Here is a 19,939-nt window from a genome sequence, read left to right as displayed (position 1 = left end):
TAGCTAGGATGAATATAGCCTCTGTATGACTTCTCACTGTAACTGAGATCCAAATGTACTGCAATGTATTCAGCCCGTGTATCTTAAATCAGTTCAACATCAGCTCAGCACTGCACCATTTTTTAGAACCTGCACATGTAGCTGTCTATATAATATTTTTCTAAGGCATGACCAAGCTGGTGGGTTTATCTGATGTACACTATTTAACTGAATTCACATTCAGCAGACTGTGAGGCATATTAATTCTTAAAAAGGTGTATATTTAGAAAATCTTAGATAAATGGAAACTAGGAAGCACAAGATGCAACATGCTTTTATTAATGTCTTGCCTGTGGAAAAAGGTGACTTTGATTGTTTGTATGTTCTGAACTCAAATGCTAGGTGTCTTGTTTTTAAACACAAGGAAATTAAGTTTTAACACCTTTAGCTTTTTTAACCTTCACCATCATCACCATTACAAATTTATACAATGTATTGTTCAACATTATAATTAGTGTGTCTGATGTTTTTTAATCTGTTTTCCCTCTCGTTGTCTCTTAATCAGGTAACAGACATTAAAGAAAAGCTAAAGCTCTCTAAAAAGTTCTGGTCAACACTGCCCTACACAATCTGCAAGGATGAGCGAGTGACAGCGGGTCCGTCCGTCGAGGAGGACTGCTGGAATGGCCACACCAAGGCGAGGTGAGGTGGACCCCTCTCCACCCCACCCAGCCCAAATCCCCACCTGGCCTGAAGCATTCATGAAACTGGGGGTCTTTCACAAAACTATTTATGAGGGTGAAACAGAAATGGGGAGAGTAAGTCATTGTCCACATGCCCCTTGTAGCCAAGATTTCCTATTGTCAAAATGCCATTAAGGCTGGAGTGTGAGTCTGGGTAAATGTGCACAGAGGGTCAGCATGTGAAGGGAGAAAATGTGCATTGGTTCAGCTCCAGAAGGATAATTTATACTGAGATTTCAAAGAGCTCTTTAGGTCCATTTAGCATCCCTGTGTTGGGACTGACAGCTTGTGAAGCAATTGCACTCTCGGGATACCATACTGGGATGAAATAGAAATTGGAATTTCAGCTCTGCTTTCTATTGGCTGGCAAAGCTTAGGGCTATTTACTGGGGGGGAGGCAAAAAATGAAAAATCACTGCCAGAGAATAAATACAGCACTCCTACTTACCTTGTGTAGAAGATTTGACCTTATGTTACTTCTTCAGAGATAACTGTGATCATCTGCCCGTGTTTATGATGAGTATTCTGTGAGTTTTAATTTTGAAGTTTACTTGGCCCTGGCTGCAGCAGAGCAGGAGCCAGCAGATGAGCAGGTGTCTCCAAAAGTCCCAATGTGGATTCATCAGCTGACAGAGAAGAGATTGTGATTATCTCTGCTGAGAGGGGGAGGAATTGGCTCAGGGACCATGCCAGGGGCATGGTTTCAGGTGTGCAGGAGTATCCTGTGCTTTTGGGTAAACACGGGGAGTGGAGAGGTTTGAGTGTCTGGTGACAGCTGAATCTCGAGAGAAGTGACACATTCTGGCACTCAGGGACTGGAATCTTTATTTTCCTTTTGCCTGAAGATACATATGAAGACAAAATATAAAAATGAGCCAAAAAGAAAAAACAACCAACCAATTAAACAAACAATAGAAAAAAATGAGACAAGCATGTAAAATATAACAACGGTGAAAGTAAGACAACATAGGAAAAAAACTTAGAAACATGCTCAGTGTCATTTTAGACAGATGTATGGATGGACAGATGCATAAATAGATTGCGCTCACCTCACCATCTCATCATCTGATCATTTTGATAAGGAGCACAGTTTACAGGAGGATGTTTCATACTGAATGCACCCCATTTTTTCCTTGCCTTACTACATAGCCTTCAAAGGAATTCATTTTACAGACAGGAGGAGGGGGCTGTTTGGGATACTGCTAGCCCTTTGAATCCACTTATGGATGCATGTGAACAAACCTGTCCAAAAGCATGACCCGCTGCTTAGTTGCTAAGTCCCAGATCAAGAGAAAGCCCCTGGGGATTCAGAGATGTACTAGGAGGAGTGTCTGGCTATTACAGGACTCATCATAAAGGAACAGTGTGAAAAGAGAAACAAAAATTTGTTTCTCTTTCTCTATTTTATCCCTTCTTGTTATGAGCTTTGAAAGACATGAGCTCAGGCCTGTGCACTGCCAGCAGTTAAGCAGAGCTTCAAGGCATGCCAGCTAAATGCCATCAGGGTGCATGCATCAGTAAGAGATATATGCTACTCTTTCTACAAAAGAGCAGCCAAATCCCTTAATATCTATCTATTCCTCCTGGTTTCCATGCTTAACACTAGTGTCTGTACCACATCTGGCAAATACTTGGCAGGTCTCTGCTGCTCCTTCACTGAAGGGTTTGGCACAGCTTCCACATTTGTTGGGAGTTAAGGAGGTGCGTTTTATGCATACAGTTTTTCACCCTTCTTCTGCAGATTTATCTTATGAAAAGCCTGGGTTTCTTCATTATGCCTTCTGAGATTAATGTTCTGGAGAGAGAAGAGCAGTCCTCTGTTGATAATCTCCTTGGTAATTGAACACAGATGTTTCACTGGATGTAGAGTGACAGCTTCAAAATGTCACCTGAAGATACCATTTCAGCAAGTCCAGCCACTGCTCCTCTGTCCAGTTTCTGTTTAATATCCATTCACAAAGGAAATGTATAGTCATAGTCTCAGTAACAGAATTTAATAAATGCTTCAGGTGGAGGCAATAGCAATAAATCAGAGAAACACCACAGAATGCCATGGCTGGATATGAAATAGTATTAAAAACAATATTGAAAATAAATAGCTCTAAATGCAAAATCACCTCTTGGCCAGTGGACAAATACTTTTACTGCAGCAGAAAAAAAGAAAAGGTTTTCTTCATCAGACTGATTAGTATCTGATACCAAATACTAGCTCACAAGAATGAGCATAGCAAAATCTGGCCAGTATTCCATACACATATATATGTATCTGTGTTCACTGTGTCAGCTGTCTGTCATAAGCACCCCTGTGCTATATGAGGAGCTGCATGTTGAATTCCAGAGAATATGACAAAAGCCTGTGATAGGAAAAAAAAAAAGGAAACTTAGCCACCTCCTGTCTTCCTAGACATTAATGCTGTAAGTAAGAAGACAACATGGTGTTCCCTACCATTGGGAAATGAAATTATTGCTGGGGTTTTAATCAAATCCTGTTTTGGAATAAAGAATTAGAAACTTTGAATTGCCAGATAGACATTTTGCCTTATGTTTCACTTTACACATCACCTTTTGATGCTGCTTTTACAGGGGAAAAGAGTCACAAACCTGAGATCACAGAGAATGAGAGCTTGGCTTTCTCCTGAGAGAGGCATTACACCAAGGTCATTTGTGGTTATTACACTCCCTAAATATCACTTTGCTGCCATGATTAATTTACAGTGACACCAGGTCACCAACTGAAGGTCGCCAATTCACAAGTAATCATGGCGTAACAGAGCCATCCATTTGGTGTTCTGGAAGGGTGCACTTGGCTCATTGCTGATCCTGTACAAATAATGGTTTTAATCAGGTCACATCACGTAGAAACCAAGTGCTGTGGAAATAGGAAAATATTTATTAGATGGATGACTCTCTTTTTTTGAAAAATCCGTATTAAAGGTAATAATAATAGCTACTTCAGACAAAGTGCCTTTTAGAGAGATGCCCAGCAGGATTTCTCCATCATATTTGTATTCGCAAAAGAACGTGAACAAAATTTTATGTTTAAAGAATTAACATCTTCTACCAGATGCGCAGAGACAGATTTCTGAAAGCTATTTAGGACCTAAAAAACAACATTAAGATCAAACATTGAAAATTTACCTCCATCCCTACATGCAATTAAATTCTCAACAACAGCTGATGGCATCTTCACTAATAGGTATTCTTCAGAATTAAGAAATTTTCCCAAGAGTGATGGAAAATCAGACTTTAGGACTTAAACAAAGTCCAAGGTATCAATCTTTGAAAATATGACTTTTACTGAAGTAAGAACAGCAACCAAATCTGGAACCCTCTGATGTTCAGGAGAAAAACCTTGAATTGCTCCAACCAACTCAGCCAGCTCATTCCAAGCAGAGCATCTGAGATTGTTCTCATGCTCTATCATCCTGGTGCTCATGCTCACCAGGGCTATAGAATTATTAATATGTCTTAGCTCTGAAAAGCTGTAATCCATGGAACAGATGAGACCTGCATTCCTTTCCACAAGGAACCTATCACTCCTCCAAACAGAAGAAATAGAATGATAAATGAGACAGAAAAATAAAACAAACAGAAAAACACAGAGAAAGGTAAGGAATAAAAGGGAAAATGAACACTATAATTTTCCATATCTAGCTCAAAACTACAAGGTATGTCACCACAGCAAACACAAGATAGATTCTCATCTGTCCTGACATTCTCCTCTTCTCCTGCCACACATGTGGGAGTGTCTACTTCTGTGGTAGAGAGCTTTTAATTTCTGTTGAAATTCAGTGGGAAGAAAGACACATCAGATCAGTGTTTGCCCTGAGAAAGTTGCTCACTGCTGTCCAGAAAAGTGACGATGAGTTGAGTGTCCTTCAGATGGATGTAGGCACAGATGATTGTTTAGCACCACTAGTGAAAGGGGGAATAAACCACTTCTCATTAAGTGTGAAAACTGCCTATTCTTAATGGATGCACTTGTTTATTTTTAAACCTTCAAAAAAACTGGCAGTGAGGATTTTCTCTCTCTCGTTGTGTCTGCTCAAGCTTTTCTCCAAGATGGAGGGGAAAAACCAAACTGAAAATATCCTGTGGGGATTACCTCCTGAGCAAACAGAATCAGATGAGGTGAACTAGTTAGCCAAACAAGCCAATTTTCCACTGCACTTATCTTTCTGGACCAGATGTGACTGACTAAACCCAGCCCAGCCTGAGTAAGCCTGTGCTGTATTTTGTATTCTATTGCCTACAGTTCTGTGCACCTGGAAAAACTCCAGTACTGCCTAGGTGGCATGGCCCAGTTGTACTGTAAGCAGCTGCTGTGGCAGCAAAGTATGGAGAGTGTTGCCCTTATAGACAGATTCTTTTTAAAAATCAGATTCTTCCTTTTTTTTTTTTCAATTTTTTTTGGGGGGGATGGGATGACAACTCTACATGCTTTATATATGTGATTGATTCATCAATCATTTTTAGACTTGAAAAGGAAGCAGACGCTGTGGAACATTAACAGGTTATTAAAAAAATAAAAGAGGGGTAAAAGAGAAGTGGTTTTAAATAGGCTTTGTGGTACTTGGCTATGATGTGCCAAAAGACATCTTTGCTGTGTCTGCTGAGACAAGCAAGAACTGTGGAAAGGCTAAGAGGAACAGAAAGCATTAATATTTTAGAAAACAACATAAATTACACTAAAATCCTGACACAGCTGAGCACGGAGCAAACACCAGAAAACAAACAGCGTTGTTTGGCTTCTCTATACTCAGAGGGCTAAGAAAGCTTGCTTCTCTCTCTCTCTCTCTTTTTTTTTTTTTTTTTTTTTCCCTTTCCAAGGAGGATGGAAAGAACAGACACTGATTCAGGTTGGCACTTCTCTTCATTTACAATGGGCATACAGTTCTTGTAATGGCCAGGCCTACAAAGAGATCATTAAGGAGAGCAGAAGCAGCAGCAAAGCTTAAAATTCACCAGGGTGTCTCAACTTACGGAACTGCAGCAAAAGCAGCTGTGTTCAACAACTTTGCCCAGCCAGCAACAAATCTTCTGTCAAATCATGGTCCCAAGACATGGCTTCCTATTCGGTGTGACTTAACCCTACCCCACACACATCAAAATGTTTTTGTCAGAACATGTGTTGGGCTGCCTCTCCGAGGCTGCCACTCACAAAACACCTTGGGCTACCTGTTCTCATATCTGCATCAGTCCTTTAAAGAAAGGAAAACTATTTGAAGACATTTCATTCAATAGAGGCTTTTCTGTCTTTCCTCTCCCCCTGCAAAGAAGCAGGTGGACTAGTTCAGTAATGAGGGCAGAATCCAGTTACACATTCAAACATGTAAATTCAGGTACTTCAGTATGGGTGAGACAATAAGGGGTGTGTTGCCCATGCAGTTGTAGTGTCACTGGAGATTCTTTGTGTTGCCTGGGATGAGTGTGATACAGGACACTGTCTCCCCTCTGGACCAGAGCCTGGGCTAAAACTGCTTGAGCATTTTTAAAAGCACCAATGTTAACATGCCTGAAAAGACCCCCAGTATCCTGTCAGTGTACTCAAAGAGGCAGTTTTCCACTGTCTGAACACACTTACCTATTGCTATGTAAGATGGTCTAAGTAGTCATGACACCTTCATGGAACTGGGAAATTAGACCCTGGACCTAGTGGATATTCAAACCCTACTGGAGTGACAGCGTGACACCAAGCAGCCCACATCCTAGTGGCTAAAGTGGCATTCAAGACTCAATTCAGCTGCTTTAAGACACACACTATAACTTTAGATGCCCCAGATGTCCAGGACCACCCCCTAAAGCCTGCAGATATGATCCAGAAAGCCTCACCTTTCAGAGCTCACCTTTCAGAGCTAGTGACAAGAAGAGGAGGAATAACTAAGAGCATTCAAATGGCACCAGCTGTCTATGTTTATGCAAGGAAATCCCAGCAGATGAAACATAATGAACTAGTCATTTGGCCAAAGGCTCATGGGACTCTAACAGCTGTCCCTGCTCCACTGATGAATAAACTCCTGACTAGCTGTGACTGGATCTGGTGGTGGCTAGATCTGGTGAGAGTGGGACTTTGCTTATGCCCAGACACTTGCATTTGAACACACAAGATTTGGTATGTGTGTAAACCTAAAGATTAATTTTCAGCCTTTCTAATTCTTTTGCTATTATGTCCTAAATGCCAAGGGAATTTAAGCATCCAGCTAACTGTGAGGCAGCGTTAAGGCCATGGATTTCTTGTGACCTACACCAAGTATGTGTCCCTTACACACCTAACTGAGGTACACTTGCCAGGAATGCTTTGGGGGTCACCAGATCCTGGGCAGATAAAGCAGGGTGTGTGGCAGGGTGTGTGGCAAAATCACTGAATGGGCTGCCCCACGTAAGTTAGACTGTCCTAAGAAGGGCATCGGATGGGCACTAGTCACAGTGCAAAATACAAACCTCCATGAAATGCACACACTAGAGCACTCTCTAATTGCTTTAAGTCAGTACATTCTTCCTTTATTATTGATGGTAAGACAAAATGAAATCAGAAAGAAATCAGCCAAAGAAAGCCTGTGAGCTGCCCTTCAGAGCTGTCCTTAGCTTCTCATGGACAGCTTGCAATAAAGGGCTGTTAACCCTTCATAAACAAAGAAATCAATCCACATGAATATTTCGCAATTTCAGATCACTCGTAGCTGCTAATAGCTATGGCCATTGTCATGGACAGGATACAGAGAAAGACAATCATCCTGTCTGAGCCAGTAGTTCAATTCTTATATTCTTGCTTTTTTAATCAACTGCACCTTGAAATTGCTGATTTACTACTAGGCTGAGTAATTTATCTACAGCAGCCCTTTCATTGGTAGAGACATGTGACAGATGGAGATGCTGTTCCTTTGCAGTCCAAAGCATCCCTGCCTGCCAAGGTCTCCATCCTACTGCCTCCAGGCAGCTCTGCAGAATTATTTCCTATTCTGTCTTTAGTGATTCATAACACCATGGCCTGCAGTCTTCCATACTGGGGGAGGTAGCTCTGTGTTCTCACCACAGTAAATCTGACTGCAGGAGTCTGGATGGGATCCCCACAGCAATGTTATCTCTCATCATGGTACTAGTGAAACAGCAGGATATGCAGCTTGAGGCTGGGTATTTTGGCAATCGTGTTCACGATTCCATGTTCACACACCCCCAGGATTATTCTCATGTAAGCCTTTAAAGGCCACTGGTGGCAAATGAGTCTCATCTTGCAAGCGAGGACCCATTACGCTGAGACTAAGCCCTTCCTTAGTGCAGTGAAGTGTGGTTGTCTTGTGAGCCCCCAGAAGCAATGCAGAGCTTATTTTCTCTCCACCATGACTTCAACAGAGAAAGTCCTTTCATCTCCCTTACTTTCACCTTTATTTTCCAGAGGTATTTATTTTTCCAGACCAATATGAGCCATGCTGTCATCAACGCCAAACTTCAGCGCTGGTAGAGAATTGGGCACGCACAAGTGAGAGTGATGTGAAATACTCTCAAACTGTATTTGCTACCAGGCATCATGAAAGTTTGTCTTTAGTAGGCTAGACTGTGCTATCATTACTTATTGTCTGAGCACACAAGCACACGAGGACTCCCACAAACATCAGTAGGACAGCCTGGTATGCAAACTAATTACAAAATAGATAATATCCTTATAAAGAACATAAACAAAGGATAGATCTGCTCCAAATCCTTTGCAGCCTAAATATGAGACAAAGATAGTAGGAAAGACAGACAAGAGAGAAGAGGGAAGCTGTGATGCACTATTTTCTCAGGGTGCCATGCCAGCATAGAGAAATAATGTCAACCTTCTTTCAGCCTGGCAGCTATAAAATGCACTGATAATTTTTGACAGAAATTCGAAGCAGGGAAAAATATAGCTTTGCAAAAGCCTACAAGGAGAGCTTCCTGAGGACAAAGAACAGCAGGGGACAAAGAGTGCATCTTTAACAAAGGGTAATGGAGATTTTACTGTAGGATGATTGGAGGCATGGGCTGCTTTTTGTAGGGGAAAGATGTGCAAAAGCACACTTGCTGCCTGCAAGCAGCCTAAGACTGCATTATTCAAGGTCAGAGAAAGGAATGCTGCAGTAATCAAGAAATTCTAAGGTAAGAGCTTGAATAAAAAATTCAGATTTGTGGATGGATAGGAAATGCCATACCCTAAATGTTATGCACAAAGTACATGAGACATGAAAGCATAGCCTGGTTTAAAGGAATAATGACCAAATCAAAGAGAATATTGGAGTTTGGTAAAATTATAATGCTTTTTATGGGCCTGGATGTCGTGTAGGCTGGAGATGTTGTTCATGGTGGTCCAAAAAAGAGATGCAAGGAAGAATTAGAGAAGAAAATTAAGTGCTCTTTTAAACTAGGAAAGCCGTAATACCTCAAGATAGGCTTCTAAACTGTCTCAGAACAACAAATATGCTATATACAACAAAGGACTTCATATTTTTTAAGCAGAAAGAAATAAAAACAGCAGAATGCACTGTTAGATGCTTAATTTAGTGTGCAGCCATTCATGTCAACAGAGGATATGAATATGTGGTGACTTACTGCTGGCTTGCGAACCTTTTCCATAGTTCACACAGTCATTGCTCTTGCTGGGGAGTATATGGAGAGTTAGGAGGTTGAAAAACCTAAATCCTTTCTGCTCCCCATGCAGCTGTTCTACTAAACAGATCCTTTGGAGTCAGTGAAATTAAAAACTATATTTTTAAAGCAGTTTTAATGGATCTTTCTGAGAACTGCACATTGAATTTCTTAGCACATCATTTACTGCACAGTGTTTTATTTCTGGAATTACTGTGCCTCACACTAATCTTTCATTCTGCTGCCTAGATACTTGCCTGAGATTATGAACGATGGCTTAACCAACCAGATCAACAATCCAGAAGTAGATGTGGACATCACAAGGCCAGACACCTTCATTCGACAGCAAATCATGGCCTTGCGTGTCATGACTAACAAACTGAAGAATGCATACAATGGGAATGATGTCAACTTCCAGGACACAAGTAAGAAACCATTAACTGTCATTACATAGCTGTAATTTTGGAACCCATTTATAAATTGGCTCCGCTGCAATGACTTTGTGGTCTTTGTGCTCTGCGCTGCTGACAACATAAAAAGTCTTTTTCTGTTCCATGAAATTCCAGTTATATAATTGTTTCCTTTTCTTCTCTTGCTTATCTTCATGTTTAATACATCCAGACACCGAAGGCTTTCCATAATGCCAGCAGTCTGATCCTTTTTCAGAAGAGCACTTAATCACCTAATTAAGTCATAGTGGGTTTCATTTGGAAGCTTTACTGAATGAAATTTAGCACCACCAACACTTCCTCATTCCCAATGTGTTCATCCCCACTGGGGTGCCAAGTGGAAGGGAGAAAAGGGATGAAAGCTGTAAGCTGTATCACTCATGCTGTTTCCCTCACTCCTTTGTGCCAGGTGACGAAACCAGCGGCTCAGGCAGCGGGAGTGGCTGCACAGATGACATCTGCCCCACCGAGTTTGACTTTGTCACCACTGAAGCACCGCCTGTCGACTCGGACAGGAGGGAGGTGGAGGCTTCAGCCACACGGCCTGGCTGCTCACTGCAGACATTGCTCCTCATCTTCCTCAGCCTCCTACTGCAGAGACAGTGGAGATAATCCTGGATCTAGTCAGAGAAACTGTGTTTTAGCTACAGAAACAGCCTACTTTCTTCTTTTCTTATACTCTTGGACAATGGACCATGCCACAAACACTTGCAGTTTTCTACAAGATGGCAGTTATTGCAACCTGCTTCCCATTTTAGTTTTCCCAAAGAGTACCAGGTGCCAGACTGAACTGCTTCCTGCTTTTTTCAGATATCTCTGAAGACAATATCCACTCTTGAGAGAATTCTTTCTCAATCCTTTACAGGAGACTTTCTGAGCTTCATTTCCTTTTATGCTGCAAAAGGGAAAAAAGATCTTACAGTATGTGTTTTTCCCCAGTGAGAAAAAAGACGGGGGAAGAAACCAAGAAAGTTTTCTTTCTGAATCAAGCCTGACTCAAGGCTGCTGCATTTCAACAGAATATCAACAAAACAAAAAAAAAGACAAGAAAGGAACAAAAAAAATGCAACTGTTCTTCACTGACAGCCAGGTTTCCTTTAGGAACTTCTGTAGGATGATTCAGGTCATCAGAATGATCACTGTTATAGGGAGGAAGGCTGGATTTTTTTTTCCCCAACCCAAAAAAAGTATGTCTCAGCAGTGAATGTCTTGCACTCCATCTGCCAACCACATCAGATTGGTATGAAGGTAGAGAAGCTGAAAAATAAGTTTATCTTTTAGTATGGTAGTAGCTCCACTAGCTTCAGAATGTCATGTTACAGTTGCTTAGGATTTGAATCTTAATGCCTAGTAAAAATATGAGTAGTAGCACGATTTCACCTAGTTTCTTTTAGGATTTATCCATGTTATAGAATTGTCACAGTTTTCCACTTAGCTCACCCCTGTGAGCTCACCAGCCATGATGGTAATGTTAAACAACTCTCTTGACCCCTCACGGGTTCAGACAGAAAATAATCTCTTGTGATGTAATCTTTTTCCTTTTGTTGCTGTTCTGACATCGATTAGAACTTTTTGCTACTATGTCCATTACCCTACCAAGACAGCAATTCTCTAACAGACTAACAGCAACTGGATCAATAGCGTGTTTCACACCTAACTACATCCTTCATATCAGTTAATTTCAGTGTCGCAAGGATTTCTTCTACAAAATTTCAGATCAAGCAAATATATAGTACTGACATGGAGATTTCTTTCACTTTTTTAGTCTTAGTATGATCATCTATTTTTATATATATAAATATATATAAATCACAGATTTTAACTTCTTAATTACAAGCTCAGGGTTGACACTTCTTTATAAGGAAAAAAAAATGTTTGGTCAACCAACTCTTCTTTTTTTGCTGCTCTGAAAAGTAACCCTTTAATGACTGGTGAGCATGAAAATCAAAGAAGAGAATTTTTTACATATCCAGTTGTCCATTTCCTAACAAGTTTGCAGGTTGGTGAAGAAAACCTCTCTCATATGTGTGTATTTGGTGGAGGGGGCAGGGGGGAGCATGTGAGTTTGTATGATAGGCCTAGAGAAGGACATGGATGTTAATTGTGATGGTAATTGTACTTCAGATTCTTCAAGGATACATTGCTTTAATAATCATTGTCTAAATGGTTATGGTCTGGGATAGAGTTTCCCTAATTTGCATCTGGTCATAATACCCAAGATGGAAGCTGTTTAAATCCTGGACAAATGTGTGTCAACAATTAGACATCAAAATCTTCCTTCTTTTATCAACCACAGACAAAGGATTTTTGGGGCAATTCTGCGTGGTGTTGAAATGATGGTGTTTGCCATGAATTTATTTCCTGATTCTTACATTGACTCTGGAAATGGTGTACACAAATTGTGGTAACACTGTAAAGCCAGTCAACCACATTCCAATTTAGCAGAGCAGGTAGATCATATCCATTGCAATCGCTTTTTCTTGTCAAATTATAATTAGCTATAGATTTAGGCATGAAATTAAAATAGAAAACCCACAGCACATTAGAATAAAGTATACTTAAGCACTTTTACCAAAAAAAGTATTTACAATCTATTTATATAGTATGTCTAATAGCAAAAAGCATAAGTTTTGAGCCACTTGTATTCAATTCTTTTTCTTCCCCATTTGTTTACTTTGAAACATAATGATAGATAGCATCATAGAATCATAGAATCATGGAATGGTCTGAGTTGGAAGGGACCTTAAAGATCATCTAGTTCCATCCCCCTCTGCCAGGGGCAGGGATGCCACTCACCAGATAAATTTGCTCAGGGCTCCATCCAGCCTGGCCCTGATAGATGGTCTGTTCTTCTGGGCCCAGATTAGTATGTCACTGTCTAAGTGTGCAGATCACACAGGTCTTACATGGCCATAGCAATGCTTCCCGCTTCTCCAAATGTTCCCCTGGAGCAGGTCTTCTGATTGAGCATTTACTGTGTCCAGGAAGTTTAAGCCAATTCTCATAGGCTTTTTCTTTTGCCCTGGTATAGCAGGTATCAAGCAGAAGGTCTTTACCTTTAATTTTTTTCCTGAACTTGCACATGCAGTTTTCTACAAGGAGAACCCTTTAAAAATCTCCCCCGGTCCATCTTTTTCTACCCATCTCCACATCCTCTTGCATCCTCAGCAACTTTGTTTCAGGAGAAGTTGACTTTGATTTCTCTGGCTGTGTATTTATTTGGTGGTAACTTATTCTATATCCATCTGATTATTCTGGATCTGAAAGCTTATTGACAGGCAAAAGTGTCCAAGCCCTCTGATGCAAGTCCTCTGCTGTACTTGCTCCACTCTGCTAGTGAAGGAGCAGATGGACTCATCAGGTTTTTGTGTTAACCTTGGCACACATGTAGGTGATCTGATGACTGTTTTCAGCTGGTGCAGCCAAGGTGTGTGTCCAGGGCACTCTCATCTATTTGCAGACTTCCATGGACTTCTGGACAAGGAGTAAGTTGGATCTTTTCAGACAAGGAGTAAGAAAGAACTAGGGGTTCACTGAAGACGGTCATCACTGGAGGAGCTTGCCCTGCTCTTCTTGAACTAGATCTTATAAACTGCCACTCAAACGACACACCAGCTTAATCTTTGCCAAAATGTGATTCTTGTGGGAGTTCTGCCAGAAACTTTTGTCTTCAATATTGTTATTTCTCCTCTTATTTTGCTACTATGCATGGTGATATTTTGTCAGGAGATGGAGATGCCTTTGCGTGAAGTTATTGTGTATACATTGCTTTAATAGTCCCTAAAGGTTGAATACACTCTTCATACATTGCATTTTTCTGAGATTAAGAGAGCTATTAAATCTACAGAGAAAATTAAATTGGGAATGAAGGAGAGAGAAGAAAAAGCATTCATGTTCATAAACGTGAGAATCTACATAATTTCCAACTATTCTATTCGCACATCCTTTGCATCCAATGGCTCTTCTTCTGAGGTAATTTTTTGGTATGTCACAATTTAAATATTTCTCTTCTGTTAGCAGCAGATAAAGTAAGAAATTATAAAGAAGACAATTACATGTTCAAGGAAAAGGAGCTAAGTCCTAAGGAAATGTCCTTTGATTGTGTAAGCCCTCTATTCTGCGCAATCCAGAAGTTGTTCATATGTAATGTTCCTTTAAAGTGGAGGCTAATAAAAAATTAGATGCAATTAATTACATAATCATTGCTGCAGACCCCTGTGAGGTTTTATCTTTTCAATATTAACTGAGTTGTTTTTGCATCATCCCCAAATTTTTCATGTTCATTTTACTGCAGATTTTTCTACTGATGATTCAGTACATAGCACCGTAAATGCGGTGCAAACTACCTGGACTTTGGCCAAACTTAGGCATTTCAAAAAAAGACAATCAGAAAAATTGAAAAAAGAGAATAGAGATTTCCTGCAAAAGAGGAAGGGGAAAGAAAACTATGCCTCAGTGTTCTGGTAAGGGTTGATCTATCCCAGTTCCCTAAGAGGCATCATAGACCACTGTCCATGGAAAGCTCTGAAAATCTGAATTTCAGATGCACAAATCATCCCAATTCCATGGGACTTTTAGTAAGAATGATCCCCACAGATATGTGAACCAGTTTGAGCTGCTTCCATGCAAAATGGCTTTACTGTGCATGTGACTGAGCACTGGCACAGATTGCTCAGAGAGGCTGTGTAGTCTCCCTCACGGGAGATATTCAGGAACCATCTGGACACAATCCTGTGCCGTGTGCTCTAGGATGACCCTGCTTGAGAAGGGAGGCTGGACCAGATGACCCCCTGTGGTCCCTTCCTGCCTGACCCATTCTGTGATTCTGTGATTCTATAAGCTGGAGATGTTCTTGGGAGGTGGACTCTGTGCAGTGTCTCAGCAGGCAGCAGTTGCCTTCAGTTTACTAACTGATTCTGAATCATTATCAAATGTAACTCTACTTATTCACTGAAACTTTTATTATTTCAACATAAAAAATAAATTACAGCACTGATGCATGTTGTGTTTTTTTGTTTTTAATTTGTTTCCAAAGATAACCCATTAGAACTGAATACAGAAAATTTTAGAACAATTATGCAGGTTTCTATAGATTTCATTATGGGTATTTAGAAGAAATCCACATTTCAAAGACCACAAAACTATGTTTACTATATTAACCCACAAATGTTCAAACCTGCTAGAGGAGAATGGATAGAGTTACAGTGGAACATGTAACAACAGTGGAATGTTACATAAAATTGAAAAAAACATAATTTTAAAGGGAAATTCAGCAGTCAAAGGCTAAGTCTTAGTGTCAGTACTGAGATTATGTTGTCAAAACATAATAGACTCAGCAATGCCTACTTTCAAGAAAAATAGGGCAGGTGATGCACTGAACATGGCAATGTTTTCATTACAGCTACTCAGAGGGACTGTGAGGATCACATTAATATGTGTAATTATGACCCTTTTTGGATAAGATAATGATAAAGACCAGAGAACCATGGTAACAGGGTGTGTGAAGCATAAATATTATGATAGTAACAATTTCCTCCTCTGTTAAACAGTGTAGGAGACGCAATGGAGAATGAAAAGCTTTGATTTTTAAAATAAAGTTCCAACATCGGACAAGAGTGATGGTCTCAAATTAATTTAGTCTGAACATTTTGCAACAGTCCATCCAATCCAAATCTGCAGACCAATACAAACAACCAATCACTTGAGGGTAATTTGCCAATGTAACATGAAGTGCTCACTTACAGGATCTACTTAGTTTTTCTACTAAGCTGAGTATATAGTTCATGATTCTGATTGTGCATCATATGTGGTGATAACCAGACTTGTGCATTGCACCTGTGTGAAATTCTGGTGCCATGACAAAGCAAATGGGAGCTTTGTCATTAACAAGGATTTTGACTGCAATCGCTGAGAAAAATTAAGTCCCTTTTTTCCTGGAAGCTGTTCATATGTGGTTTATTTCTGACTCTTAATAAAACAACAACACTGTCCATAAAAAAAAACAATGCTAACACTATGGGTGTTAGCATTGTCACCTGCAAGTTTTCAACCTGTACTCCAAAGCAGTTGCAGTCTTTCTGCCTGGTTCTCCCACAGCCAAGGTCTCTGGACTTTCCAGGAGTTCAAGAAAGTCATGTGTTCAAGAAAGTCATTTGTGTTTTGTCATATGTGCAGCTTAAAGTCTACACAGTTAAATAAGTTCAAGAAGTTTCAATATTTCAGTCAGCTCTTATTTCACCTTCATGTATAATTATGTAGCATTGATAATTAACAGTATAGCACACATGAAAGGCTTTTGTCTCACACTGATGACAAAAACCATCTTCCTTTTCCTCCTTTATTCTGCCACCAAGAAATCCATGTAGCTTAATACTTAAAGCAGTTGGCAGCATCTGGTGTGAAGTTTGTTTATTAAATTCAGAACAGCTGTATTACTAAGAGGAGTTGTCTTTTTCCTGAGAGGGAATAGGGAAAGAGTGTGTCCATTTATCATTAGCAAAAAAGATGTAAAGAATGTCAACTATTTATCTTAGATATAGCGGAGATCCATCTGTCAGCATTTCTGAAGATGTTTTAAAGTCAAATTTCCAGGGAAGACAAATCTACTCCCACTAAAACATAAATCAGTATGATTTTCTTCCATGAAAATAATGCAGAATATGTGGCTTTCAGTTCCAAGCATTGAGGAAGTTAGAAAGAAATTTGATTTCTCCTAAGTGGGAAGCTAGCCATTTAGACAACTCTCCTGCTCTCATCTCCTGCAGCTCTTTTGTAACTCTCCAGGGATCTCCTGAGCCCCCACACAGATTGTCTGAAGCAGGGAGCCTCCTGGGTAAGCAAGTTGTCCCTGCCAACAATGGAGTTTGTTTTTCCAAGATGAATAGAAGGAGAGCTGAGGAGTGAGTCAGGGCAGAGTGGCTCCAACAGTGAGACCCAGCAGATATATATGACTGTGGGGGATTAACAATAAAATCAGGTGAGGGACAGCTGGAGCTCCTCACATCTGTCCAGCTCTTCTTTTCAACCTACTGCCTGTGAATTTTCAGTGTAGTCTGATTATAACTATCTACTCATGGACATAGCAAAGGCATAAATATTGCTTCACAAGTCAGCAGTGCTTTGGTAGTCTGCTGCAAAGTTTTTCTCTCTCTTCTCATTTTCCTGGTAGACCGTCTAATTCTGTATGTTTCAGAGTCTGAGGAAGAGCCTACTACCCAAAACAGTTTTCTATGTGTGTCTATAGTCCGGTTTTAATTTTTAAAAAGTTTTATTTAGACACAAAAGTTATTCACATGTATCATAAAAATTACTCAATTTCACTATGCATCTAGTGAGTTTTCTTCTCCTGCCTGAAAATGACACTCAGAGAAGGTTTTGGAGAAAGCCCGAACTCCATTAATCTTCTAAGTTTCTTAGACGTAGTTCCACTAAATACCCCAAATGCCAGGTTACAGGTGGACAGGGCTTCTTCTCATCCCTCCTCTCCTCACTCCTCACCTCAAAGTATCATCCTGGCCTTGAAAACCTTTCAAAATAAAAAAAAAACCTTTTGCCTTAGTGTTTCCTGATGATAAATAATTCTAACTAATGCTTCCTGTGGGCCACATGTCCTATCTGTCTTTGAGTCCCCAGTGTTGGCTATGACAATTTTCTTCTCCAGGCTGAACTGTCTTTTCTGTCATTTTTAGCTCACTGGATTTTCTATCTCGCTTCACCAGATTTCTGTGCCTTTGGTAGCAACTACAGCTTCTATTTTCAAACAGAGGAAGTAGCAACAGGGAGATTTGGTGCACTTGTTTGGGAGGTTTCTATTGGGCTTTAACAAACCCCACCCTTAGCTTTTATTCTCTATTCTAAACATGCTTGTTTGGATATATGTTCTGGATTATCTGACATAAATCCTGCTGACTCTTTTTTCCATCTAGAATTAGAGCTTATAAACTATATTTTGGGTTATTCATTCAGCTGTGGCAAAATTCTACTTCTTTCTTATTACTATAGCCTGAAATTTCTGTTTTGTTATTGTCTGGTATGCTGATGAGCCAGCGAGGCCAATGCCAAAGAACTTGTGGATTTTCTATAGCAAGGTAAACTGAATGGGCAACAACTTCAGGAAACAATTCATATTTCTTCTGTAATTGATTCTTTTGAGGTCTGGTGTTGGGTATTTTTTTTTATTTTATTTTAATATTGTGGGCTTCATTTCATTTATTTCACACATCAGCTACATGTATATTACATTGTACACATGTAATGTAACTACAGATAAATTTTTCAGTTGTTAGATCACACAGAAGATTTTTAAGCAGTTGGTTGACCTTAGGGGTTTTTTTAAGAGCTACAGAGTGATGATCAGTCTCAAAAATTTGCCCAAATAGTAGTCAGAGGTCTTCAGATTTCAGCTTCATGCTATTAGTTTAGTTTGAGGCTCCAATAATATTTTGTAAATAATTTGTGAATACGTGTGTGTACTTGAGGGGGGAGAAGGGAGCATCTGCACCTCTGAAATATTCCGATACATCTTTTCAACTTCTGCCTAATCTGAACACAAATGAGGAATTCACATTCAGATGTTCAGGGAAGTCAAACTAAATAAATTGATGGACATTTATAGACAGACTCCCCCCAGGTTACTTTTTCTTGCTGATGAGCAACATCATTTAATTTCCACTAGCAATTTGGTTACGTTTCTCAAATTCAAAGAAAGGGTGTTGTTTAAGTAACTCAGATTTCTTGGTTTGGGTGTCAATTCATATTTATACTGTTTGTTAAACTTTTATGACTACAGACATACAAACATTGCTTGAAAGCATGCAAATTGTTAGCTCTGGTTTTTATGCTATATTTCTAGATTAGTATTTAACATAGCTAAATGTGAATTTATAGGGATGATATATGAATGCAAATCAAGTTTAGAATAAAATTAGTTTTAGCAATGAGGTTGGGTTGAAAATATATCATTAAACTTTAAACCTGCTTTTCTACTGATCTGGTTCTAGCATTTCAGCTTAATCTGGCACAACAAAAACCCAAAACCAGTTTATAGCTCATACCTGAAATGAATTAGTAGCTTCAAATTTGGGAGTTTCCAATCAAAATGAAAGTTTGAGAAAAATCCCAAGTTCTTCATTCTCCAAGTACTACTTACAAAGATAGAACATTTAGCAGCATATGGCAGTGTATGTTTGTATATATATAGCAGTATATCAAGGCAGGGTTTGAACTTTTAAGGGAAAGATTCTTTATGGATTTGTAACTTCAGAGAAGTATTGTACCACAGAAATAGAAATAGAAAAATATATACAATCATTTTGATACATTTGTGAAATAGGTCTCACAGAACCTGATATTTTTGGTGCAAAATGCCTTAAATCACTTTATGTAGGGCTAACACAATTGAATTTATTTCTGTATATAGCCTTTTATAGTAAACACTTCGGATGCAACACTAGAATTTTCTTTCCACTGCAATGATATACAGCCTTATGATTACTAACTATAAAAAAGAGACAATGAAAGCTCTGCTTTACTAGCTGTGAATCTGTCCACTTGTAGACTGAGAGCTTGGAAGCAAGAAGTGGTGACAGTGCCAAGAGCACCAAGACCTTCCTGGTGGGCAATGCCTACCTTCTCTCAGTCCTTTGCAACTGACTCTTTTACCTCTCATGCCATCTGTCTTCATGAAAATCAGCTGTGACTTAGGGCCTCAGATCATCCCACCAAGCACTTCAGGGAGCACACTGTGTTTGTAGATCTCTAGTCAGTCAGCCCCTTCCCAGGCACCTCCACACCTGGGAAGGGGCTTACCTCCCTTCCCAGCACAGGCTGCCTGGGATGACAAAGTTTGTCGTGGAGAAATCTCACCTAAGTGCCTGGAGGTAGATGCCACTAGTGAAACAAGAGGTCCAAACTTCATCCTGACCCTCTCCTATGCTTTTTATTGTGTTGGCCCAATGATTCCTCTTCTTCACACCAGGGCTGGAGTGAGTAGCCTGGAGAGGAATTCCACCTGGAGAAGTCGCAGTACAATGACTTTGTTTCTGGGCCAAACAAACCCTGGTGTAACCAGACATACAACCAACATTCTGAATGCTGCCTGACACTGCTGTGTTTATATTCTTATTTATAAGACATTGGAACCAGTCAAATATCCTAGATTCAAACAGG

General features: G+C 39.8%; 1 protein-coding gene across 1 annotated transcript in view; it reads left to right on the top strand.

Annotated features, from left to right (window-relative positions):
- The window catches only part of GPC6 (glypican 6), a 727,318-nt gene extending 707,785 nt beyond the window's left edge, over nt 1–19,533 (top strand). Inside the window, exons 7-9 of the mRNA XM_030946960.1 lie at nt 545–681; nt 9,573–9,748; nt 10,182–19,533. Of these exons, the coding sequence (XP_030802820.1) occupies nt 545–681; nt 9,573–9,748; nt 10,182–10,384 (516 nt within the window). The 3' untranslated portion in view covers nt 10,385–19,533. The remainder of the gene's footprint in view (nt 1–544; nt 682–9,572; nt 9,749–10,181) is intronic.
- Nucleotides 19,534–19,939: the final 406 nt, after the last annotated feature.

The sequence above is a fragment of the Camarhynchus parvulus genome, chromosome 1 (assembly GCF_901933205.1).
Source record: "Camarhynchus parvulus chromosome 1, STF_HiC, whole genome shotgun sequence".
Classification (NCBI taxonomy): Eukaryota; Metazoa; Chordata; class Aves; order Passeriformes; family Thraupidae; genus Camarhynchus; species Camarhynchus parvulus.
This window is presented reverse-complemented; position numbering and strand designations above follow the sequence as displayed.